Source organism: Pomacea canaliculata, linkage group LG3, assembly GCF_003073045.1.
Source record: "Pomacea canaliculata isolate SZHN2017 linkage group LG3, ASM307304v1, whole genome shotgun sequence".
In the NCBI taxonomy this organism is placed as follows: Eukaryota; Metazoa; Mollusca; class Gastropoda; order Architaenioglossa; family Ampullariidae; genus Pomacea; species Pomacea canaliculata.
Genome location: NC_037592.1, coordinates 15,751,383 through 15,779,274, shown reverse-complemented (window position 1 = coordinate 15,779,274; position 27,892 = coordinate 15,751,383). Strand labels below are relative to the sequence as shown.

Genomic DNA, 27,892 nt, shown 5'->3' with positions numbered 1-27,892 from the left:
CAACCCCCTGCGCATAGGCATTCAGACTTCAAACTCTCAAAATGAACACAATGATATTTAAGTTTCCTTTATTGCATGATCTGTGATAAATAGTTAACAGTTACAATAAATTTACAAATCTGGTTTACGTAACAGAATCATGACCATGAAAGCTGTGTATATGTATGTGTGCATTTGACTGTATATTCATGCATGATTGCACAAGTTTACATGTATTGCATTGCTTTGTAAATGCATGTCATAATAAACCATTATAAACACACTGCACAACTTCAGCTGTTATACAAAATGTTTCTACGTTTTCAGTACATAAGCTCATCATGCAGTATCATGATCTTGTTTCTGCAACTAGATGCTTTATTAGTACAAACAAGCAAAAACATTTCAGTATACAAACCATCCCAAACAACAGACATATTAAAAAAAAACAAAAAAACAAGTGACGTACATACCAAGAACTTGAGTCTGGCATGCACACCTGCCATCAAAACTGTAAGTAAACTGATGCCACAAGTGACCAAAACTGTGAAGTTTACCTTGCACAGAACCCCCAAGTCAGAAATCCCCAGTAAGATTTCAAGAAGCATCTAACCAAGGATGCTTAACAGTGACATCTGCTTGAAAATGCACAAAGTTTCAGAAGCTGTGGAACCAATACTTGTTCACTTGCCTTCAGTCCAGAGCTCACAACACTTTGATTCTCAAAACCACACATTTTTCACTCAGAAATGTTCCCATTTCTCACATTTTAACTGTACAAACCCTGCCTAACCACTCGGTGAAGCCCTTACTAAAAATACTACTCTTATCATCCCTCCACCCCATCTGATTAAAAAAAAAAGCTTGCGTCAGGTTAGCCAATACATCATAATGTATCAAGCATTCAGGACAGCTTTGTAGTCTTTGAGCATCTTAACAATGCACACACACTGAGAACCACTGGACCTGCAGCTCTGGTAGTCATCCATGCATCATGCTCTTCTTCACAATGTTCCTCTAAACTGACCTCCCTTTCCACAAGCATGCTCAAAGCAGCCAGTGCAAAGTCAAACTATAGAAATAGTCAAGAATTTGCTGATATTTGCAACAAAGATTTAAACTTCACATTTTCTTAACTTTTATGAGATTGCAAGGAACAGTTTTCATCTGCATAAAAGATTTTATCAAATTCTGACAAAATCCAATTTTTCATGCTGAAGTTCTAGCAAGAAGTTTAAGTCCAGCTAAACACATTTCTCATTTCCTGAACGAAACTTGAGCAACTACTAGTACCCAGTCTTTTACTTGTTATGGTACTGACATGGCTTTTACAAATCATACAGCTTTTAGGAATCAAAGGTGGAATGAGCACGGTTTAATACTATATAAATTAAATAAAATTATGTAGAGCAAATGATGTTTGAACTCTTTGCTTTACCACCTTCAATGGTACAACTTACGTGAAATAGTATATGGCTTAGTTGAAAATATTTGCACAAGGAATAGATCAAAAGTCAGGTATCTCAGAAAATGTGTATTTCAGAGAGAGAGAATTTCTGTGATACACCATGGGGATATTTAAGAACAGTAATCACTTAGAAAAATGAGTATGACAAGAAAAAAAAAAGATGTACAGCACTTCCCACCCAGTTAGCCCCAGAAAATTAAAAAAGTCTAAAGAATGAAGGTGCCTTTTTTTCTCATGGCAGAGTGTCAGCCGTGACTATAGCAACAAAGGAAGTATACAATTCCAACTCCCTACCCCTCAAACAGAAAAGGATCACATGATTTAAGAAAAATACAAACATTCACAAATAAGCATTATGGAATGTATATGACGACTAGCATCAGTAGAAAGCAAGGAAAAAACTGGTCCTTAAATTGTGGTTATCATCACACTGGGATCTAGCGTATTGAGATAAAAGAAAAAACAAGCCAATATTCCAGAGAGACCAAGAAAGAAGGCGAGAGAGATGCTGAAAAAAGAGGGAGGAGGAGAGTGAGAATTTGCAATATTTGTTCATTACTCCACCCACAGATGGACAAAGCCGTTCTTTATCTGGTAAACAGGAAAGTACAGGACCTATGTACATATGAAGAATCAAGAACAGATTTTGTCTAAGCTTTTGCAATGAAATACAAAATGGAACTTCCTAAATTGCTTACAATTCTTAAAGGATAAATGTGCTCTATAAAGGGGTAATATTTCTGAAAATTTGTTATATATAATCTACAAAACATCATCATACTGCATTAAAATATACATAACACACTAGTAACTTGAGTGAGATAAACACATGCAGAATCCCAGTAACTTGCACAGAAGTATTGTGTACCTAGCACTTTTTTGCATAGGTAACAAGTTATACAAACAATAACAATGATTCTGAATAAGTGATGGAAGATATAACAATAAGGGAATCTAATACTGACATATTTAGCTGACTGTACATTAGGACAGCTTAAAATTCTACTAAAAAAAAGGGGCAAGTATGAGTGCTTCTGCACCGATACAGTTTATATTTGAAAAGCAAAACTGCTTACTAAAATTCCTAGTTTTTTAATGGTAGTAACATGATTAGCTGAGCTCTACCAACTACTTCTTAAAACATTGTATATCACATAGAAATGAGAATATATATCATGTACATATAGCTCATAACTGCATCTACACATCACAAACACCATACAAAATCCACATTCCATAACCAAAAGAGAATAAATATGTCAAGGTTCAACACTGTGCCTGAAACTTGACTTCCACAGGCACCTCAGTCCTAAGCCCAATTGGGCAGTACAACAAGCAGAGTCAAAAGCCACATCTGCTGTCTACTTTGTATCATCAGGATGCACTATTAGAAGAATGAAAAAAAAAAAAGTAAAAACTTCACTCAGGATAAAGATTAAGGCAATATATGATAAATACAAGAGCATGCAGTATATCTGCATAGAAGAAACAAATGCAAACATTTTGTTTTGCATAAAATTTTCTATTTAGACAAAAATATAACCCAACCCAATAATTATAAGACACCTGCACCAAACCAGAATTAATCAACAGAAGCAAATGCACTGGGAAGGAAGGAGAGGAAATATAACAAGAAAACCAAGACTGTTTAAAAAAAATGAAAAGGGGTGCTTAATGGGAACAAAGTGGCAGACAAACATGAATGCTGGTATGAATGGCATGTTTGTGCATCTGCATAAAAGACCTTTGTTCCCACCGTATTGCATTCTCTACACCTAATATGAGGAATATGTGTCTGTGCATGTACATGACTTACAGTAAATACAATGTTTTTAAAAGTTTCCTTTTTAACAGGTGCATGTTTGCAAAGGGCAAGAGTAAAGTGATCAAGCAATCTATTAAGTCTTAAAACAGGTTGTATATAACATTAATAACAGTCAGAATATAAAGTATCACCTTTGGCTTACATACATTACCAAAGAGTACCAGAAGCCGTATCTTTCAGACAAGGCAAACTGCCAGTAGAGGTAAAAGTGGTAGTTATATACTATTTTTAATGTGCAAGACACAGAATACACTATACCCATACCAGCATACCCATTTGCGTACTTTCACTCAAGGTAACAAGGCAACAATGCAGTAATACATAAAGAGGGAGAAGAAAGATAAAATAATGTGATCAAGCAGTAAACCTACTCACCATTATGGATTTAGAATGCTGACTATGGAACTATGGTTGCATTACTCAATGGATTCTAGGATTCTAGGTTAAAAAAAAAAAAATCAACCCCACTTCCAAAAAACAAACCTACAGTTGTTCAAATCTTGAGGTAACACAAAAATAAATAGAAAGAAAACCCACATTAAAAGAGCATGAGGACGTAAAATGGCAGGGAAGAGGACCTGATGAATTACAGGAAGACAACTCCAAAGCTCGAGTAGTGAGCTCTGAATGGGTCTGCTTTAGACACTAGCACCTGTCACCAAAACCTAAGAGAGATGTCATGAGGTTGGACACAGATGTAGTATTTGAAAAAATGTCACCATTTGTGTTGCTACTGGTAAATAACTAAATACTATGAGAAAAAAAGGCATTGTGGGTGAGAAAGCTACTGAGGAAGAATGTTGGGTGGGGAGGTGAAGGGAGCCAGTAGAGTGGTGATGGGAAGAGAGATGGATAATCTAATACAAGAAATCTCCCAAGTGTTAAGCCAACATCTTAGGGTAAGAATATGGTTAACAAAACACTGCTGCTCTTCACCTGGCTTACAACAATGTTATGCAACAGCTAAATTCCAGAATAATGGGGAAGCAAAAGACAAGCAAATTTACTGTTAAAAATAGCCCCTTTGACACCTCTTCTCCATGTATGAAAATCTTGTTTCAATAATGATAACCTCTCTTCCCCCCCCCCCTCTCCAAAAAACAAAACAAAACAAAAAACCCCAAAAACCCCTCTACATGAACACAATCCGAACACTAAGCAGTAGAAGCCTACTTATATAGTGTCTTATTCCCTAAGGAAGAAGACAAATCTGACAGTTTATAGACAATCTGAAACAAAGTACAGAAAACATACACAAAGCAGAGTATAGCAAGACAGGAATATTCCATGCAATAAAAATGGCAGGTTAACATTTCTATCCAATTATTTGAAGTGTCAGACTAGTGTCTAGAGATATTTAATAGGTTTATTAGAATATCAAAATACCAGAAGAATCCTTCCCTACCAGTCTGCCTGTCAAGCCCACTTATCAGACTACAGGATTATTTTTGTGAAGACATGAATGGGAAGTAGGCATTAAAAACCGGCTATCATAAAAATATTCATTTTTGCTATCCTTCAGAAAATACTACTGGAAACTTTAAAATCTGACACTCAAGGTTTCCGCCAAGGACTGCTACAATGGAGTTATTATGTGGCAAATCTCTTTGTTCTGTAAATTTTATGGTGTCAAATGATCATCTTTTTTATAGTTAAACTCTTACTCAAAATTTAATTGCTCATGAAAAATTCCTTTCAAGCAGACAGTTTCAATGGAGTCCAGCATTTTCTGCTTGTGATAACAGGTACCAAAAGGGCTTAAATCTCTTCTTCAAAGCCCAGTGCTCTAAACTGTACTCTTGCACACCATGTCATTTGTCAGAATAGACCTTAGAATAATTCACAGCATCAGTATTCACAAACATCCTTGAGACCATCTTTCCAACAAACATTAAATTCTGGACATAGCTTAAAAAAAAAAAAATTACTGGAATGCAGTCGTTGTATGAGAATAGCATTGCATGAAATAATGTATCGGTAATTTTGCTATGTCTATTCATACATTTTCTATGAGCAAGGTTTCATACACGAATGCACACATTAACAAGCATGCACTTCACTTTTTTCCTTTGATAAACATTCTTAAGCACATCTGTATAAAGAGGTATGAATCTATGTAAACTAATGAAATATGGAGAAATGTATATACAGCATATGTTGTGATTTTTTTTTATTACAGCTTTATATGCAAAGTAGAGGATGTGCAAATTTTGTAAAATGTGAGCATCAAATAATCAAAAAAATTTCTCTCCATGCTTACAAAAATAAAGTTACCTCTACTGAAATGTTTGAACTTAAGGTAACAGAGTAGATTTGGCCATTCAAATGTGGTACATGAACTTGAAGCACAAGAATCAACTGGCAAGAGAAGGGAATTTGTGTAGCATTTAAAGGAATAAATCCTTACTAATTTTTTGCTGAAGTGGAAATTCAATCAGGAAGTTGTGGAAAATAGGCAGCTGAAATAAAAGGGAGATACACTCATTGATGAGTATGCAAATAGTCAATTTTTTATGCAAATTTTTTCCAAGGTCATAACATGCATCTTTGCTATTCTCAGTTCATTGCAAGTACACACCATACATGAATACAAATACAAGAAAAACTTTACACCAAGCCATTTCTTATGCTTGAAATAGAAATTATTGTAGAAATGACCTACAGATTCACTGAAACACTGTAATCCATTTCAGTTCTTTAACAGGTCCATCATTTTTTTGTTTTGTTTTGCTGATGCCTATGATTACTAAGAGTTGCTGAAATTTGTGGCATCATAATAATCAGCTGACTTTCCTAAGTTTGAAAAAAAAGAAAACCCCAACGTGTGGTGGGACTGAACTCTGTGTCTCTGGAAACTTTGCTGATATTCAACAGGCACCTTAAAAACATTTAGAGGCAAAAGATGGTCCTTGATTACTATCTGTTCTAGGGGCTGAACAGGGGTGCGGCTGTGGTCCGCTATATGGTAAGACCTTACTCATACAACATGTGCACCATTTCATCAATGTCACTGCACAGGGGCCTCCAGAGATGACATAAATTTGTCAAGGAAAAAAATCTCTCTTGCTTCTCCTTTTGAGAATATAATAGAAAGTTTGTAGGAAATGTGTCACAGACACATGAACATGATGCAGCCCAGAATTTAAAACATAATGCTTTGTGAACCCCAAGTAGACCTAATAAAAAGTGTGATCAAGTGTGTGCTTCTCATATCCGCTCCACATAGTTGCTGGGGAATAACCCCACAACACCATCCTTCCTTCCTTTACACCAACCCATCTCATCTTCATTAGTCAGCTGGACAAAGACATCCCCTGAAATTAAATTATAAATTTCATGTTAGAACAGTCAGCAGGTGAATAGGCTAAGAACCTTTTGAAAAAGAGAAATACATTTAAATGTTTTATGCCATTTTGCATAGTTACTATATAACTTACGACTATCCCCCCCATTTGTCCCTGTGTATTAAGGGAAGCACCTACTTATCAGGAGGCTAACCACTTTGCCACTACCCTTTGAACAAAGATTTAAATGCAAAAAGGTGGACTTTCTCAGAGTACCCCTGACTGCAGCCCTTACAGGACCACAGACTAGATGGTCATTCTGGATCATATTTTACATAATGAAGCTTTTTTCCCCTAGGCTGGAATGACTGATGCAGGTATCAAACATGCCATAAACCACTTTTTGAAAATGACATATCTGATATCTTGCTTTGTTAGTGATTACAAATTAAAGGATATTTAAGACTGAATATTCAGGAAAATTTTCAGTCTTCTTGTTTTGTGTCATTAAAAGAATTTTTCTTTACTGGCCTTTTTTATGTTGTCTTTCTTTAATTTTTATACCTTCTTAACAACACCAAAACTGTAATATTTCTAGAAGGAATTCAGAATGCAAGGTTTATGTCTAGAATGAGTTACCTGCTTTAAATCCAATCTCATCCTCTTCAGCTTTGTCATAATCATACAATGCACGCACAGCCCAGCCATTACTGTTGTCATCCAGATCAAAACCCTCCTCATCTCCTTCATCTGTTTCACCAAATGGGTTATCTCCGTTTCTTCCATAGCTGGCTGGTACGCTGCTGTTAACAAAATATAAAGGTGAATGTTCAATAATAGGTTACAAAAAAGAACGAAAAAAAAGCAATGGGCTATAGAATGAACTCCCACTCCTCACTTCCATCAACAGAGATATTCCAAATTATTCTTGATAATATTTATCCAGGAAGTTTTTTCAAACTATAAATTCCTGGGACAAGGTTTTTTTTTTGTGCTATCAAAATGAGATCTCTCATAGTCATGATACTGAGACATGACGATCATCTCCTGACAGTTTCAAGCAACTTAATGATACTAACATGCAAGTGAAGCTGGCCCAGATAAGCATGTCAGTTTTACTATTTTAAATACACACAGTTCTTTCATGTTCATGAAGTAATATTTTTAAAAGCATGTAACCATATCAAACGACAAAAATAAAATCTACTCCTTATTTTTTTAAAAACCCAAAGAGATAGAGCCATTATAACTGTTTATCAAAGGAAATAAAGCTAACATTTAAAAAAATTCTAAAACATAAGTTCCATTTGACCTGAAGAGATTAAAACTATTCTTCTCTAAGCTATAGCAAGTATTTTTATTTCTCCTACTGAAAAAGAAGACAATACTCAATTGATTACTCTACAAACAGAAATACACGCATCACCTGGCTACACAGTTCCTGTGTGACTTTATCACCTATTTCAGTGGTAATTATCATAAGAAAACATGGAAACATTCATTGCATTGCTTCAATGCATCTGAGTCTTTTTGAAAAAAAGAAAACATGCATAGGCATCGTTAATGCGATAAATTACACACAATGCAAAATGATGTTACAAAACTTTGACATGTTTCAGTATTTTTCTTTCTTGTAAGCGCAGCCTGAAAAATAAAATTTAGTAATAAGACAGAGTGGAAGCATTTGAGATTAAACAAGCTGAAGACAAACTGCAGATTTTTACACATGCAGCGATCGACTGCAGCTAGGAGTCATCTACTCCTGTATTTGCTCATTCAAAAAGTAAGGGACTGAGGACTGCTGCATGCATGTATGCCAAGAAGAGAGTGGACAGCACTCTAATCAAGCAATCAAGGTACACAAACAGAAACTGCGGTTCATAGCAATCCATGCTGAAAAGCTGCACGAGTACTTTTCAGACTCAGGTTTCAGGTTGCTCTCCATAACTGTTTTCTCTTCTTGATTGTTCTCCTCTTGCTCTTCCTCCTCATCTCCAAAAGGATTGAGTGTACCATCATATAAGTTGGAGCTGTAGATTTGTTTTGAAAAGCAAGGAAATCAGATAAAAAAAAAAGAAGACAGACAGTACCCAATACACACAAAAACCACAGTAGACAAAATTAAGCTTTTGAACTAAAAAAACCAAGCTCATCCCTTTTCCTTCCAAAGAACTTGCTTTTAGAATATACTTACTGATAAAAGAAGTTTTGTCATATACAAAGAGTTTTACTAGTATATTGATAGATTAAATTCTTTGACTATTCTCTTCATAAATCTAGGATTTATCTAAAAATTTAAATATGTGCTCACCAGGGTTTACACAAATTTTTATGGAGCAGTTACATCTTCATCTTTGCACTATTCACTAATAAGATTCAACATTATTAAAAAAGTCTATACATTCAGTTTAATGCTGAGGCAGCTATGCACTACAAAGTTAAACAAGACTGTGATAGTGATATTCCTGTTACTATGAGAAAAAAGCTCATGGCTGCAAAGAACTGATTTTAGACGTGTAAGTCTTGAAGGAGTCTCTTTGAGGAAACTAGCCCTTAACCCTCTTAGTATAGTAGGCCATAATTGTGGAGTATGATGAGCCATTAATGTGGCTCTGCTTATATGATCCAAAAGAAGCTCTCTTGTTGGTTGATCTGGTTAAAAATCAACCAATCAGAAAGTTTTTTTTATTCTCAGGTCTTCTGCACTCAGTTTTTGATCCATTTTCAATTTATTCTGAGCGATTTGCATTTTTTTCTTGAAAAAATGAGTAAGCGATCGTGCTGACAATGACTTTGTTGCTGACACCAGCGAAAAGTCTATTGTTGACAATGAATCTGCCATTCATTATTTTAAGATATTTGTGCCAGTCTGTTTGCTGCTAATTGATGGAGATATGTTTAAGCCAATGTTGTTGATGATGGCATGTAGCCCACATGGACATGCTGATTTTTGTTTTTGAATAGTAAACTGTGAATTTTCTTGGATTATGGCTGCCACCAGAGTGAAAGTAGGCAATTTTCATTACTTTTATTGCAAAGTTCAAGTTTTCTCCTTTCCAAAAATGTCTAGGTTTCTTGGGCCAATGTTTTGCTATGAGCAGCAATAATAAAAACAAACATTATCTGCTGTGGTCCTCACCATCTTTAACTATAAGCCATTATTTTAGTATGTAATTCTAAGAGGGTTAAAGATTTTACAGAGCTCATTTTCACTTGGTTGCTGCTGAAGACTAAGTCTAGAAATCTAAATAGAATTTGTAATTTCCAGAAAGCTCTATGCAGATGTTTCACAAATGCAGTCACCATAAAATCTTAATGCAGAAATAAAATTTTCTGGAAAGTAAGAAAGAGGAGGATAAGGGGGGCAGATTATAACATCGCAATATTTACCTGCTTGCAGCTGCTCGAGTTGAAGAGCTAGCACCAGTGACAGCCACAGAATTCCGCTGAGAAACAGATGAGTAAGTAGGAGGCTGGTTGGTTTCACTGGTGAAACTGCCTAAACTGTCTTCTCGGGAGTGCCGTATGCTAGTTATTGTTATTCCTCCTTCCCCAGCACTGACTTGACCTTTGCCTCGTCTTGATATGGCCTGAAGCTCTGGTGAATACTCCTGAAAGATGAACAGGTTCCAAGCGATACTGCTAACTTCTGAAGAATGCTTATCATGCAAAGTCAGCAGCAGCTGCTGTATTTTTAAAATTATGTTGGCACACTGAAGTCAGTTATAACTAAAAACGTAACAGAAATAAAACATGTAAAATTCAGCTGTCTGAAATATTTGCAAAAGGAATATGACATCTGTCCTGTAAACTGATTCTTGAATTTTGTGCTATTAAATAGTTAGTGCATAGGAGAGGCATTTCAGACAGCTTTTAACAGTAATCCCCATTAAAAAATTGTCCCCTCAACTAGGTTTAACCACGAATCCATTTTTAAAATCTGATCAGCATACATTCTGAAAATGATGACTAACCTCAAAAGCAGGCCAGGCCATAGGCATGTCAACACCATGGCTGGTTGACCACCATTTGAGGTCTTGATCAGGCTCTGTTCTGGCTACAGTTCCATGCAGGTTAGTGTACACCTGCGCATACCTGATATGCAAAAAGTACATTAGCTTTGTAAATGTCAGTGCATTCATGAGAGAACCACCATACAAATGCAAAAAATAAGTTAGCAGTTAGAAAAGATTTTTGTTCAGTCAAGAATAAATCCCACAGTATCTGATTTGAGATTATCTTGCTCCTGTATGTAGCTTTTAACTGTAATCTGATAGTTGTTGCTTTTATAATGCTTACTCAGATTGAAACATACCCTGCATAAATTAATTCCAATAGTAGTTTACTTTATTTAAAAACTTTGGATGTTATGTCATTATTTGGGCATCCATATGATTGACATCAATCTATAAAATCTTTGCCCAGAGTTATACAAGTTATAACCACAAAACCCTTAAGGACCTAACTGCAGTTTCAATGTTAAAGGGCCTATCTGCAGTTCCAAATAATGTTAATACAGCTATTAAAATTATTATTAATGTTAATATATCCAAATAAAACCATTAATAATCTTAATACATCTATTAAAATGTTTAAATTTTATGCAAAAAATATATGTATTTCAACTTTCAATGGAAGTAACTCCACAAACATGTTGTTTTACATTTCCAAACAGCCTCCTATAAAAAGTACCAATGGCAGCGACTTAAGATGAAAAAAAATGGGCATGTGTTTGCAGGTCCAGCTTCATTACTGTCTGATAAAAAGTTCTTAAAGTGAAAGAGAACACTTTAAAAGTGTCACTAAAATATAGGTTTTTAGGACAGAACAGGTCAGAATGAAATACTTAAAAAAAATTGAGAGAAAATAACATAGAAATTTTAAATTACAATTTTAGAAGGGTTGACAAACTCACCTAGGATCCACACTAAGGTCTAAACATCTATGGATTTCAAAGAAAGTTTTCTTGAAAAATTCAATCCGCTTTCGCTCAAAATCCTGACACTTCTTGTACACCTGCAACAATAAGGCACAGAATGACCTTCAGATAATAACAGGCAGACATTTTCCAAAAATCTCCAATTATACATAAAGCTAGGAATGTCCTATCAGGAAAGTTGTCAGCTCCACGTCTTATCATGAGAGCTCTCTCAGTTCCCATTCGGCCACTGATTTTGTGTGCCTGCATGCAGGATCAACAAATTGTTGTACTTTGTTTTCATCAGTGTGACTTCATAACAATGCTATGTATAAATGGTGACTTCTTGCAGGTCTAAATTGTAATTGCATGGGGGTCTGTCTGGTGTGGCAGGTTGATGTTGTGCTGTGTAGTTCTAATCTTTGCTTTCTTATACAGCTATTTCATAATTGCCCTCCAAGATAAACAGAGATATAAATATGATAAATTAAGATATGGCTATATCTTAAAAATAACATTTTTTTATTCACAATAAAAATAATAATAATTACATTGGCAGTTTTCCCCCAAAGCAGATACATTTTTAAATGTTATGAATCCTCACATTATATAGATGAATATAAACTTTAAAATATTAGTGAAAATTCTAGCATTTCAAGAACTGACACTGTGACTTATAACAATCAAGATTTTTAATGTCTTTTTTTTTCTTCTAAATATTAAATCCTACCTCTGTCATGTCTTCAATGTACCTGGCATTGTAGCCATTGAGGTCATTAAGACATGCTTCATACTTTTCTCTTGTTGCCTGCACTTCTAACCTACATTTTTCCAACTTTTCCTGGAGTTTGCGCACCTGTACAGAGGTTAAAAAACTTGACATTAATCAAAATGAATACTTTTATGTTTTCCTACACCTGAAAATATACATGCAGCATGTGCCCATTAGAATTTTTGCATGCACGCGCACACACTCTATGTACATATGACCATGCAACATCTTTGCACTGCATAAGACTTAGCAACTGGCTAGTAAATCAAATCAAAATCAAATCAAATCAAAACAGACTTTATTGTCTGCCCAGGAGGACAGAAATTTGTCTTTGCTCACATACCCATACAGACATTTAACACACAGTTAGGAGTAAAAGTGAGGAGTAAAATAGTGTTGATTGCACCAGTCCATCAAGGCAGTGTATGTTTATCCTAATAACAAACCTTGGGCGACCAAGGGCCTAAAAGCACTGCTGAACAAAAAGAAACATTTGTTCATCACGGGCAGAAGCCCACGACAGAAGATTAGTACATAGAGAGGACCATGATGCTATCCGTTGGGTGGGCAGAGGCTCTACGAGCATACTAGTCAGTCCGCTTTCAGTAGTTTGCCGGTGGACCAACGAGTGTCGACGAGATTGAAACAGAGGTCGAGTTAGCTCTCGCCATAAACCCGATGTGTCAGAATGCGGCTCGTGGTTACATCTTGAGCTCGCTGGAGGGACCTGCCAGACGTCGAGTGTTGATGCTTCCGCATGACGCAAGAGATACGCCGAGAAAGATCTTGGGTGTCCTAGTGGAGGCGTACGGCGAACGGAAAGATGTCGACATCAGTGCCACAGCAACGTGATGAGGTGGTCGACGAATACGCCGCGAAGCTCCAGAATTTAAGCAGGCGAGGTAGAAGGCGGCGCAGAGCGTCGAAGTGGCGGCGATTGACACCATCTCGGAGGACTGCAGCCCGACCGGTCAGGGAAAGTGACTGCCCCCGTCGTCCGTAACAGGATGACAGGGAAATAAAGTGTAGCTGGCCTGACTGGAAAGTGTCCGACGGCGGAGGTTGTCATTTATGGCAGTTGAGTGATGGCGTTGCTCGACACCGGCAGTGAGGTAACGACGGTCACTGACGAGTGGGCACGAGGGCACATACAGGACTTACAGCTAAAACAAACTCAGGAGTGGCGGTGGTGGACATGTTTACGGCCAGCGTCTGAGGACGTTCCTATCCTGTTGGTCAAGGACCTGGTCGATGTGGGTCACAAGTGAGCGCAGGAGGCGCGTGTCGCTTCTACTAGGGAAGAACGTCCTTGATCGGATAATGGACTCTACCGCAGATGTGGCGCAGGCAGTACAGGCAGCCGTGCATGAAGCTCATCTTGAGAAGACATTGTCAACAAAAGGACTGGCTAGGGCCGCTGGCAACACGCCCGTTCCAGGATGCCAATGGGTCTGACGTCCACACCAGCCACTTTCCAGAGGTTAATGCAGACCACCATGCCGAACTGTTTAATTTCAGTCCTTCTTGTGTACCTAGACGATCATTTGGTATACTCCAAGATAAAGGACATTCAACTGCGGGAGGCGCCATACCTTCAGGATGACGACAGTGAAGAGGAAACGCCAGGGTGGTATGCTACTCTTCCAAACCATCACCACAGAACTCTTGTGACAATGCCTGTGGTGCAGAAGTAACAGTGTCTGTGGTGTCAGATGACAGTACCAGAAATGACAGTCCCTATCGTGTCCGAACCGCGCAGATCGCAGCGACTTACCGCGAGACAGGCAACAAACTCGCACAAAGTGTAGGATGAAACAGTTCGTGCGACGCTATGCCATGACAATATGAATACCATGGATATATTTTTTAGTTGCGGTGATCGGTGACACCGTAGATGACACGTACGCATTGATCAGTTGTTTATTTTGCTAATTGTTCATTTTTCTTCAACTTTACCGCGGCTGCGTCCAGAAAATGTCATTGACACGAGGTGATGGCTGACAATAGATGTCAGCACTCACTCTTCTTCAGTCTCTGTTTGATTCCTCCTGAGTCCTTGTGCCTTTATTTAGGATGGTGATGGCTGCTGGCACGAAGGACCTCTGGTAGGCAGCTTTCCTTATGCGTGGTACCTTATAGCGCCTGCCTGAGGGCAACAGCTGGAAGCTAGTGTGGAGAGGGTGTTTCAGGTCCGAAATGATGTTATGTGCCATCCTTCTGACTGCATGAAGGTACAAGTCAGAAAGTGGCAGCTGTGCTTGACCAATAATTTTATTTGCCTGGTGGATGATTCTGGCCAGCCTTGCCTTGTCTTTGACTAGTAGATGACCATACCAGGCAGCGATGTTGAATGAGAGGATGCTCTCAACAAGAGACCTGTACACAGTCTCCAGCACCCCAGAGCTGACGTCGAAGCTGCGAAGTCTCCTCAGAAGGTACAGCCGTTGCTGGGCCTTTTTGTACACTTGGTTCACGTGATCACTAAATGAGAGCTTTCCGTCGATCACTGTACCAAGGTACCTAAACACAGCAGCCCTCTGCACCTGCTGTCCCTTGATTTGGAGTGGTGGGGAGAGAGGGGTTGTGCCATCTCTTCCTTCGTAGGCTCTTCCAAAGGCCATCTCCTCCGTTTTGTCAACGTTCAGATCCAGAAAGCTGCGGTCAAACCACTCCTCCAGCTCCCCCACACAGGCCAGGTACTGTGACAGGGACTGCTCGTCTTTCAGGCAGCCCACAAGGGCCATGTCATCTGCATATTTAACAAGTTTGAGAATAGCACTGTTAATAGTAATCCCATTTGTATATACAGAGAACAGGATGGGGGAAAGCACACATCCCTGAGGGGTACCCGTGTTTTGGATCTGCTCATCTGACAGAATCATTCCATCCACTGACAAATAAACTCCGTCAGACGAGCTGCTGGACCCTATAGTACCTGTCGGTGGAACTCTGAAACCCACCCTCTGTGGTCGGTCCTTCAGGAATGATCTGATCCATAGAACTAGGCCAGTGTTGACATCCAGGTCTAGTAGGCGCTGTACAAGAAGGTGTGGCTGGACCGTGTTGAAGGCGCTGGAAAAGTCCATGAACAGGACCCGAACATAGGTGCCAGAAGTGTCCAAGTGTTGTAGGATAGTATTTAAAAGCGTGAGAGTTGCATCAGACACCCCCCTGCGTGGCTTGTAGGCAAACTGCAAAGGATCCAGGCGATCAGCCATGGTGGGGATTAACAATCTTCCCACAACTCTCTCCAAACATTTGGCCACAACAGACGTGAGAGCCACAGGTCGAAAGTCTTTCAAGTTGGTAGCATGAGGCTTCTTTGGCACTGGTATTATTGTGGATGTTCTCCACACGCGGGGGACACTATGAGAGTCAAGGGAGAGCTGAAAAAGTCTGGTAAAAACACCACTCAGCTGACTAGCACACTCTTTGAGTACTTTGCCTCTCACGTGGTCAGGTCCAGGGGCTTTACGTGGGTTCACATGAGAGAGAATTCTGACAACATCTCCCTCACAGATGGTGACAGTGGCTGCCGACAGTGAAGAACAGATATTTTCTGCTTCATTGCTGAAGTCTCTCACATCAAACCGCGCGTAGAAAGTGTTGAGCTCATTAACAAATGACACTGGGTCATCACACTTTACTCTTGTGTCTTGCGTTCTCTACCCATCATGGTGTCCAGGCCCTTCCAAGCATCTCTTGCGTTGCCCTCAATTAATTGCTTTTCTACCTTCTTTCTGTATTCCACCCTAGCCGTTCTTGCCTTTGCCCTGAACTCCTTCTCCTTTTCTTTCACTTTCTGTTTGTCTCCTTGCATAAAAGCTATCTTCTTTTCATTGAGACAGTGCTTCAGTCCTTTACCTAGCCATGGTTTGTTATTTGGATAGCTGCAGATCTGCTTGGTAGGATGACAGACTCTTCACAGAAGGTGATGTAAGAGGTGATTGTGTCTGCCAGACAGTCCAGGTCGTCTCCACAGGTAGTGAAGAACAGATCCCAGTCAGTGACCTCTAGGCAGTCTCTGAGCAGCTCAGTTGCTTCATTTGTCCAGGTCCTAATACATAGTGTTGTCGGCTTTTCACGTTTAAGGAGCTGTCTGTATGTGGGTAGCAGATGAACAATGTTGTGGTCCGATCTGCCCAGCGGCGGCCGGCACTTGGAAACATAAGCGGCCGGCACATTACCGAAACACCTGTCTAGCGTTCTGTCGAGGCGGGTGGGACACGTGACGTATTGATGGAGACAGGGGAGCAGTTTACAGACATCACAGCGGTTGAAGTCACCGAGCAAAAACACAGGCTGATCAACTGATCTTGTTGTCGCTCGATTATATGTGTCTGCAATGTGCTCAGCTGCAAGGTTGAAGTCTGGGCCGGGCACATAGACGAGGACCACAGTGATTTGGCCGAATTCACGAGGTAAATAATGCGGCCTGAAGGACACTGTCAGTATCTCATAATGGGGGGTACTAGTCTGTTCTCGTACTGTGTAGTTCGTGGCCCATTTCTCATTTGCAAGCATACACAAGCCTCCCCCTACATGCTTGTTTGTCGCTTGTGCATTCCTGTCAAATCGAATCGTTGTGTATCCTTCAAGTCCGAATGTCTCCTCCTCTGTTAGCCATGTTTCAGTGAAACAGAAGAGGTCACAGCGTCGGTAGTCTCCATCGAATTTAATGAGCGCAGAGAGCTCATCCTGTTTGTTGTGGAGAGAGCGCACATTCGACAGGGTGATGGCTGGCAGTGGATGTCGGCACCCTCTCCTCTTCAGTCTGTGTCTGACTCCTCCTCTAGATCCTCTCAGTTTCTTTTTTCTTTGCCCGCCCTGTGTCGGAATGTCACTGAAATTCACATCAGGGGCCTGTGTGGCCTTCTGCCTCAGCGACAGCAGAAAGTCCCGACTGTAGATCAGCATGAAGACAGCGCCACTCTAACACATCGAAGTGTGAAAGTCTGCCGTACAGGCACACACACACAGAGTACACTGCTCATAGCACGATCATGGCAGATCTATCGCCGATTCAACTAGGTATTAATAATAATGTTTTGGGTTGGGATTGTAATAGATCTACCTGGTAGGGACGATACTCAGTCACTGAAGGGAGTGTTATCAGCCAGATAGTCCTGATTGGCCGCACCTGTAGCCCGTTTCAGTCCGTTTCTGACTATCTATAGATCTAACCAACGGTCACAAAATGGACGCGGTATTGGTAAAAGAAATTTCTCCCGTACAGGGACACTCACACGCAGCAATACGGTGCTCCTCACAGTCAGACGTATTGAAGTAACACTTATAACCATTCATGCACAAGCTTGAGTAAGCGAAATTCCCGTAGAATTCAAACACGTCAAAAAACGTAGAGAATGATTGTGAGCCGGGGTCAAGCCACAGAGTAGCGCCCCCTTAAAAGTACACCTCTTCATAAATTTATTAACAAAAGAACAATAATACTAGTAATATCAAGCATAGGGCAAGTTCGTATTAATTTATTTAAAAATTATCAAAGATGACTGTCGTGTAACTTAGATAAACATAGTTATTTCTCTATCCAATACTGACACTGTCTTGTGAAACAGTAGAGTCTCCCTTTGCATTGTTCTCTTGATTAGCTGTGCTCTTTTCTGTCCGGCAAGCAGTGTGGTAATCCTTGCGTGCTGCCATTACCTTGCCCAGAAGCTTGCCCCATGGTTTTTGTGCCTGCAGTACACCAATGATAGTGTCAGTCATATTTATTCACTGATATACAACTTTTTTAATGCTGTCACTTTAAGATTTCATGAAATCATTTATTTTCAAATTTTTATACCTACAGTTTTGTCACTTTATTAGAGATGTAGATTATGGAGTATTACTGTGAAGCTGTCAGTTCATTTTTTTCCGGACTTTCTAAACAAACGTCAAACATTTGCTGTTTTTCCAAAGTTTTTTCACACATTCAAATCTCTGTATAATCCTGGCTGTTGCAACAAAATGGGGAAGGTAGACCTACCACTATTGTTTTGAAAAAAAAAAAAATAAAGATTTAGTTATAAAAAATAGATTAAATGCATAGAGTAAAAAACATGGCATCAGTACATTTACAGCAACCTTAATTTCATAAGCACAGTCATAAAAAAGCTAAGCTTCATGTGTACCAACCTTTCGGAAACTGTCTTCAAAGTCCTTACTTTCCTTAAAATGCATCAATGACTTGTGGTAGTTTTCTTTCTGCCATGCCTTGATGGATGCATAGACTTCTGTCATCAAACGCTCAGCCATGTCTGTGTGCAGGCTGCTAACTTCATCAGCCTCTTGTAGAACCCCATACCAAGCTGCCTGTCCTGTCCCATACTCTGGGCCTGTCATTCATACCATTAATGAGCAATCATTCACACAATGTTCTATTATGGCAGCATGGTTTGCATGAGCTTTTACCAACTAGCTGCAGAAAAAAGTACATATAATGTACAAGAGACTGCTACAATTGTGTTCTACTTTTACAAATGTAAAACTGTGTCACTAACATCTGACAACTTCACCAACATATTTAAGAACAAATGACACAATATCAACTTCTTAGGTCTTGTTCATTGTAAAATCCCTTACATCACAAGACCTCTGCCCCAAAGCTTTTACGTTTTCAGAACCCCTTGGAATTTCTATATCATTTGTGTTTCTCATGAGTGATCCACATATGCTTCCACATAATGAGAAACAGTGAAAAGGTGACAATTCTAGTACAAGTTTACCCCCAGAAAGAAACTTTGGTGCATTATTATGTTTTTTCCACATTTGGAGGCATAAAACCTATTACATGGGTGGGAGCCAGAAATTTTCCTGGGACTGAAGATTTTTCAAGAGCCATGTAGTACTAGAGCATATGCATATAACGTTATATGACACATGGTTGCATACGCGTTTCACGTTTTTCACATGCATAACACACATAAGTCATACAATGTCTTTAGTAGTTAACAATGACAAACGTCCAACTTTATTAACCCTAATGGGCAATTATAACTTGGGAAGTGTGTTCTGTTACAAAAGTTTAAAAAAACTGCTAGTTAAAATATTAGGTGAGTGGTGCATTATAAAAACGTGCATTCTTATATATAAAACATTCTTAAGGTACACCTATATCACACACCCATGCACACATACAACTGACAATTAATCTATAATCTATGGTTGAGCATGTGGACTGCAGAGGTTGTAAACCATTTCAAGTCCCTATTGCTTTTGCATATAGGCATAGTATGTTTGCCTGCCTGAACTCAATATAACAAATTCTCCTGCTAGGACATGTTCTGGTATGGACAAAATGCTGTAAACTTTTCTGACAATTTGCTGATCATAAAAAGGAATCCAAATTTCTGTGCTTAACACCAATTACCTTAGAAAAATATGGACAGTATGGTTCAAACTGTTCATATCATGGACAGAAAACTGTAAAACCAGCATATGAAGGAAAAAAGTGAAAAACTTTCAATGAATGACTGATAAAAACAGCTCAATGTTGCTGTGCTGACTGAAAAACTATTCAGCTATTGAAGGTACACATGCTGATCATGTTTGCATCTCATTTTAGCCTGCAATCAAAAACAGAGCCTACGTACCTGAAGGAGTTAACTGTCTCAACAGGTACACAATAAAACAAAATTTTATTTTCCTAAAGTCTATGCCTAGCTCTTCTGTCTTATCTACATTTAATTTTAATAAGGCAAATAAAAACAAGTAAAAAATCCAATACCCACCAAAACCTAACACTTCTTATTTTTTTTAAATCCAGTGATTGATGTTTGCATTGGTCTCCCTGACATTTGGGAGCAGACTTTTCAGGGGTATTTGTCAAAATGTCAATTTGTCCAGTTACTATGTTGGCAGGCTGTGTGGTTTCTGTTGGTCTCTTAGCTGTCTGTGTTGATGGCTCAGTTGCTGGATGAGGTAACTGCTGCTTCTTAGTCGGCTGGAAACTGATGCAGTCCTCCAACTTCCTTTTTTGGACAGCATTCTGGCAAACAGTGTCCTGTTTTTTTTTAGCCAGATGAGCCTCTCTTTCCAAATGCACTGTATATGATGCATGTGCAGAAATCTCATTTTTTATCATTTGGTCACTGGGGACCATCTGTATGGCTCTCAGTCCTCTGGCCCTTAAATCATACTCAATAAACCCAATGGCTTCAACATTTTTAGGTGTAAGGTTGGTTCTGTCTTTTTCAACAATGTCCTCCATAATATTAAAGGTTCCCGCTGCCCGGCATTTTATTCGCTTCCAGTAATCGGTGTTTTTTTTTAGTACGGATCAGTGACTAAACTTATATCGGGGACAATACGAACATCGTCAGTGAAAAGACAGATAAAGGTGGAAACACTGAAAGGACTTTTAATTGTGAGGTGCAACTTTGACAGCGAAAATTCACGAAATCCTTGTGAAAAAATGTATGACACAATCTTGCAATGACTGAAACTTTACAAGGAGATTCACGGTCTATGAAATAAGGTTTGGGAGCAACAGCCTCGCAAGATGACAAAGGTGCCGGACCATTATTGGCACCATAATTTATACAGCGCCTCACCTGCACGTCCGCAAAGTTGGCTGAGCGGGAGATAAGGTAGGAATATTTTAATTTAAATTTTAAACACCGGTTTTCTATTTAAAATGGAATACCGTAGTGGCGTGGACAGATCTGCCGTTGAAAGCATCACTACTCGGTAAAGTCAGAGGAAAGTCCCCCCCCCCCCCCCTATTTATCGGCGTTCTTTGTCGGTGACGACATCATCATCGGCACGCGGCCCGCTTTCGCCCCCGAAACGTCTGGTCACCTAACCCGAGGTCATCTTTCTGACTTATTGCTGGCTGTGTTAAACAAGTTGTGACAAAAAATGACATTCAGAAAACACTTCTAAGTTCTAATTAAGCAAATTATTGAATCCATGTCTTGACTTTAAACCCGACATTAATAACAAGCAGTTTATGAAGTTATCGTCACCATATTATTTCGCTTTAAGAAAAAGCCGGTACAGTCACAGACGGTGGGAAAGGTTACAAACAATTAAAACACTAAATTCGTGCGTTATTTCGCGAAATTAATCCAACCTATCTAACTGTATATAAATCAGTGCTTCCGGCATCATATCAATAGGGATGTTGATACACGTACTCCATTACGCGCGGATGGTCGGCCCCAGGCCCCGCGTGGTCCTAACGCCGCCTCTGCCTATTACCACTAGCGTATGGTATCGTTCACGATACGAGAAATTTTCGCTTTTTTATTCATAGTCCCTGGTCCTTCGTAATCAGTGAAAATTTTGAATTTTACTTTCCGTCCCAGTTCCGTCCTGAGATTTTTTCTCAGGACGGAAATCCGTCCCCCGGACGGAGAACTCCCATCCCTGCTATTAACAGTCAATGGTGAATAAACATTTAGAAAGATGCTCCAAGCGGATGGAGAAGTGCAATCGATGGTATATCAATGGGTGGTATTGCAACCAAAAGATTCTTTTGTATAGGAATCCAGGCATTTGTTAAGCACTATACATGCAGTGAGTGAAATGTGATTAAAGTATGACAGCACTTACTATCATGTCATCTAGTACAATCCATAAAAAAATTTACGAGGTTTCAGGTTGCAAACTTACAGAGGAAACCTAACTGAACAATCACAGAATGAAGATGATTATGTACCTTTTGGCACAGTACTTGACAACAAACTTTCCTTCCAGGAACACACTAACATCATTTTCAGAAAAGCACATCACCGCCTTTTCTTGCTTAGGAAATTCAGGAATTTCAGTGTCGGTGTCTCTGTACTTAAAGCAGTGTATTGCAGCCTGATCAAAAACACTCATATTTAACCACACATTTGTCAGTGTGGTCAAGATTGCCAGTAAGATTATTGGCCTTCCAAAAAGACCACCAAGTGACCAATAAACCAGGGTTGAGGTTAAAAGCTGTATTAGCACAGACTGCTCTCACCCACTACATCACTATTTTTCAAGTGCTACCTTCTGGCTGCAGAAACAACTGGTTGCCAAGAAAAGTGCTTGGGCCAGGTCTTTTGTCCAAGCTGCAATATCACTCTTGAACAGGACTAACAAATGTACCAAAAGTGTGTGAGGATATGTGTATGTGCATGTGTGTCTGATAATTATTGCTGGGGTAAGGGGGTTTAAGCGTGTAGTAATTGTACGGGTGTGCAGGATGCGTTTGCATGCTGCTTAGTTCATTGCTTAGTTTGTTTAGTTCAGGAGCTCCCAAAAAAGAAAAATTTCTTTCTCTGTTGCACAGACAAAGACAATAAAGATATTATAAAAGTTTTCCTATTCTACATAAAAGATAAAGGTCTATCTTCACAAGACACATCCTGGTGTTTATCAAACTGATATGCAGGTGACATTGAACAAAGGGGGGTGGGGGGGATTGGTGTTTTACACCGTGTCAGCAACTGAGGCTATATTACGGCAAGGCAGCAAGCCCTGTAAACAGGTGCCACATGCAGAGAAAGAACAGTGTGCCCGAGACGAGAAATGAACTCCGGGCAGCCAACCTTCACTGTATTGGTGACAGGCGCTAACCGTTGCTCCACCGGATAGCTGACATTGAACAAAGATCATTTCTGAATTTTAATATAAATAAATGTCTTTAACTACAAAAATTAAAAGAATCCACAAAGACATGTGATGCCTAATGTGCACGTACACATTCCCATTTGCCAAACACAGGATCTGGATGTTGTTCTACGGTACAATCTAATATGTTCATCTTGATCACAAGTCACAAAACAGTGTACAACATTTTAGTCTGAATTCCTCACCTTTTTCTAGGAACTCGCTCCATTTCTTTGACCAAGCTGAAAGCATGGAAGCATATTTCTTTTCAATCTCACTGCGAGTTTCAATAAACTGGCGCAGATGATCACAGAGCTTATATCCATTATCACAGCGTTTGACTGTGCGCATGTATTTGCCCACCTCCCAGAAGCTTTCACTACTGGCTTGAAGCACATCATCATTGACTGACATTTTGACTCGCTGACCAAGCCTAGATGATCCTCTCTTTGCTTTCTAATGGGGACAGCTGAAGGGTCCTGCTCACAGACAGGCTTGAATTCACCAAGAAAACCAACAAAACTGCAACATTCAGAAAAAGTTATGCTCAACTTATGTTGACATGTGCTCACTTATGAATAATTACCTGAATAGAAACAATTCAGACTGAAAATGTCTTTCTACTTTTAAATTTAAATGGAACACAATATTAAGTTAAACCTGAATGTAGCAAATGTGTGCTCTTTATAACTCTTGATTTCCACTGTTATGTCACGCTGCCAAGTTAACAAGATTCAAGGAAGATTTAGGACAATCACTTGCTGCAGCTATGCACAAAGCATTTTCATTTTCCTCAAACCAGTGATTCTCAAATCCTAAGTGTAATGATAATATTCACACACACAAATGGGCAAATGAATCAAATTTGTGAGCTTTATTATTGTGTTGTATGTAGAAAGGGAGATTGCTAGATATGATGTCTGGTATTTGACTTCATATAAGTTTTTGCTGTTTTTTTACCCAGAAATATCTACTGTTAAGTCAACCAGTGTCAATTTCTTAGGAACTTTAATCATTAATGTTAGTGATGATGTTTAAATATGATAATTTTAGGCATGCTGCTTCTCTCTATAACCCAAGCAACAAAATTAAAACTTTTGCACATCATGAGTTTTGCTGCTGTTTAAAAATATCCAATAAGCAAGCTGGATGCTAAGGTGTGACCTTCTGACCTGAATGTGAAACACTAAACAAACAGTCCCACTATTAAGAGCTTTGCAGAAAATAAAAACATAACTCGAAGCATTTGTCTTTTTCTCTCTGAAAACCTCATCAGGTTCTGCCTCACTTTGACTGCTTACCAAAGCAAACCTTTGCATTGAGGCCTAAGCAGCCTGTTTAGGATATCTATTTCTTTCACCATCTATGAGGCATGATATAACATGTCTGAAGAACACAGGGCAATAATTCCTGGCAATGGGGTCCACCCCACCCTTTCCCTGTCAACAGCATATTCTACTGCTGACACAAGAAAGGTTAACAGAAAACACCCAGCAAAGAGTCATTATACCATCCTTAGTTTGCATTCTGCAAAAAACCAGGTCAACAGGCATTCTAGGGACATTCTTCACCTACTTTTCAACAGCCAATATTAATACAAGGGAAAGGGTCTCCGCCTACCTCACATTCTGCGTAATTATTATGGTAGTAAAATGTACTTACACTTAACCTTCTAATGTTTATGGGCCTTAGGAAAAGGAATCTGCAAGAAATACTCATGAGGATATTTTTACAGAGTATATAGTACCCCAAATGTAAATATGTCTGCAAACTCACTGTATCAAGTTGTTTAAAGATTAGGGTTAGATATATCCAATTCTCAGTTCTTTATGTTTTAGCAGTAGTAATACTGCTAAAACAGAGTAACACTAAAACATGGTGAAAGAAGTAGGAGTCACAAGCTTGTAGAGTAATTGGGACATGCCCAAAATGTATGCTGATCCACAGGCATACCCACATTTATTTTTGAAGTTTCTTTGTTCCTCACTACAGCTCTTCACCAAAACATGCCAGGTAATTTGGGATTGAGTGACTTTCCACAAGAGCGATCTTTTTAAGTCAGCAATGCCCTGACAGCTGAAGTAAGGTCAACAAAAGAATGAGTTTCTGTCTACCTCTTTCCCTCTGTATTCCCCCCTTCCCCACACACTGTCAAGCACTAACTCCTACAGATTAGTCAGGGTTAAAAGGATCAGCTACTATCTTTCCTAGATGACATTCATGCTACTTTTTTTTCCCCAAACATTTTGGTCCCACTTATCACCTGCCCAAGAAAAGATATAAACCACTGACAAGCTGCAATCTTCCATAACAATAGTATGGGTACACTGACATAATTTCTGGCCCTATGCTCCTCAAGGGAGCAACAAGGAACAAACTAAACTGACATAATTTGGGCCTTTTTCTTAAGCAGGCTGTCTTCTCCCCAAACTGTTTGCCTCTACTTTATGATGGGGTATTTACTGGTCTTTCATTTATTGGATAATCTGGACTATGCAATGAGACCTGTGCATAGGCTAAAGTAGATTAATTCTTAAGCTAAATATTCATGAATTGTGAAATAAGGCTAATATAAATCAAAATTTTTTTAAATTAATGTTTTGGTAATGTGTATTGCTTTAGAATGTAATATCCTTCCAAGAATTTTTCTAAATAACTACTGACTGGGTAAAACTCGGTGTAAGATATTATTTCCCCCAAAATCAGGGCAAATGCTCTCCAACCCTTCTGTTCTCAAGATACACACCTACAAACACTATGCAAAGAAAAAGGTCAACAACCTAGATGCCAAGATTATGACCTTTTAAACATTACATTGCACAGTAACAGGTCACTACACAGATATGCCTAATAAACATAAGATCCTTGTTCTCTTATTGATATAAGCCTTCACAATTCCTGAGAATGGAAGGTTGATAATCACCCAGATTTTGAGAAATAGAATATTATACTGAGAATTACCTGTTATTAGAAAAAAAAAATTGCAGCACATTAGACCTTTAAAACTTCCTTATCGTCTTAAATTTATAAAGAAACAGACTATAAAGAAAAACATAACACAGTTTTGGAGACATCTTACTTTGCTCCTGTCTGCTGTTTATTTTTTTTTCTCTGTGCTGTATTATAATCAATTTTAGGAATAAACTAATCAGGCAAAATACAAGGAGACCTTTTAAAAACTATTACTATTGCTCATTTTATCAGCTTAGCAACTATGGTTATGTCAGAGTCTTGGTGACTGACAGTGATAAGCACTTTTTCATCGTGCTAATTAAAACTACAAGGCAGCTACTTTTAAGACCACTGAGTCTTACTTTGTTTTGTGGATAAAGAAACTCTTTACAGCTTCTTGCTGTATGAGTGGAGAGTACTAAACAAGAAAAAAAAAAACTATGCAGACCTAATAAATAAAAAAAGTTTTGTAGCAAAAATAGCTTTAAAACTCGTCTCACTAAAATTATCTCTTTTGAAGGGTTTTTAAATATCATATGCAATATTACAGAAATTAAAGGGTATCTGCATATGTATCTAATTCATCCTGCCAAACTGCAAAATTCTCCATGGATGTTATGGCATGTAACCATTTCATCAACAGATTATATACATTGACACAATGCAGAACCTTGTGGAGAGGTACAATTGCCTGGTGGCTAATGGATTAGGTTCAGGGCATAAGTTATTCAATGAGCTAAACCAAAGACTTTTTTATTTCAGGTCTGGGTGGGTCTCTATTCATGAAGCGACGGTTATTGTCCTGGGGAAATCATGTTGTCTCTATATTTATCATGTCCAGTTTATGTGGATATTGTGTTACTCCTGGATATAAAGCTGTGGCAAAGATTCCCTGGTGTAAAGTAATATACACTAATATCCGCAGGGTCTGGACTGTGTGTCATAACTACTCAAGTTCTCCTTGATTTCCCCTTGCCAACGATTTACCCTCACTTCATGAGTACAGCCTGTGACTGGTAAGCTGCAGCCTAGGCAACAATGAAATCTGATCTGTGCCTAGACCTCAAAATGGAGTTAGCTGAATGGTCCAGTATAGTTGTAAAAGGATATTTCTTCCTTCCATAAGATTTAAAAAGTAAATATCAGTTATTATTATTACCATTATTATTATAGATTAGTTTAAGTTAATTCCAAGAATTAAGCAATGTAAAAACTAGACCCATTATCTTCCACTGATTAACTACAATGAAACAAAATTAACTGAAATAATTTTTAATTTTTATTGCTTTGTTATTCTTTGCTTGAAGTCCTTGCAATTATTTGCATTAAATGTCTTGTCCTTGCTTAAGATTTATTTTTTAAATAAAAACAACATACATGCAGTTGTCAACTTCGACCGGTTGCTTACAAAAGCATGAACTTTTGATGATAGTACAAAACTCTTTACAACTCTTGTATGACAGTACAAAAATTACGATATTTAAGAGAACATATTGAAAGTAAAACGTGAATTTCCCGTGTTTCATAATTTACTTTTTTCTTCTTCCAGTAATTCATTGCCAAGAGCAAATAATTGAAATCCCACACACTGAAGTTTGATGGACAGATCATTTGCAGGCGAATGCAAAACTGCCACTGATGCCCCATATAGAACAACAGCACCCACCACTACCTGTAGCACTACAACAAACGATTACGTGTAGACCTCAGTATTTAAACTAAGAATATCACATTTTCGGTATAAAATAATACCAACTATCATCTTAGCTAGTATACTGCTGAGGGATTAGTCACAGAAACCGAAATTTATTAGGTATGCTATTTGGTTATAGGCCAAAATGGGTGTGTACGACAATAGAGGACCGTGGGACACGGACATCTATGCATTCCAAAACAAGACAATGTTTGCGACACACCTCATTCTGGACCTTGAACTTTAGGTTATATGACAAAATAACACACTTCCATATCTAAAGAAACACATATTCTGTCTATTCCTCTAAATCATTCATAAAGTTTCTACAACGAGACCCTCAGTTGACTCACCTGTCCAAGCTTCACAGATCAGTCCCAAATCTAAGATGGCGGTTGAAAGAGACTAGCC

The 27,892-nt window shown here is 38.7% G+C and overlaps 1 protein-coding gene across 2 annotated transcripts; it reads right to left on the bottom strand.

Annotated features, from left to right (window-relative positions):
* Positions 1-51: 51 nt before the first annotated feature.
* LOC112558891 (protein kinase C and casein kinase substrate in neurons protein 1-like) lies at positions 52-27,892 on the bottom strand. 2 transcript variants are annotated; one of them, XM_025229636.1, is made up of 11 exons: positions 27,835-27,892; positions 23,043-23,358; positions 18,388-18,587; positions 17,809-17,946; positions 12,205-12,330; positions 11,472-11,572; positions 10,531-10,651; positions 9,947-10,167; positions 8,470-8,586; positions 7,196-7,359; positions 52-6,586 (listed from the first exon to the last, which is right to left on the bottom strand). In XM_025229636.1, the coding sequence occupies exons 2-11, from the start codon at positions 23,248-23,250 to the stop codon at positions 6,480-6,482; spliced, it is 1,503 nt and encodes a 500-aa protein (XP_025085421.1). In that variant the 5' UTR covers positions 23,251-23,358; positions 27,835-27,892; the 3' UTR covers positions 52-6,479. The 2 variants fall into 2 exon arrangements, with proteins under 2 accessions (XP_025085421.1, XP_025085422.1); XM_025229637.1 differs by lacking the exon at positions 8,470-8,586.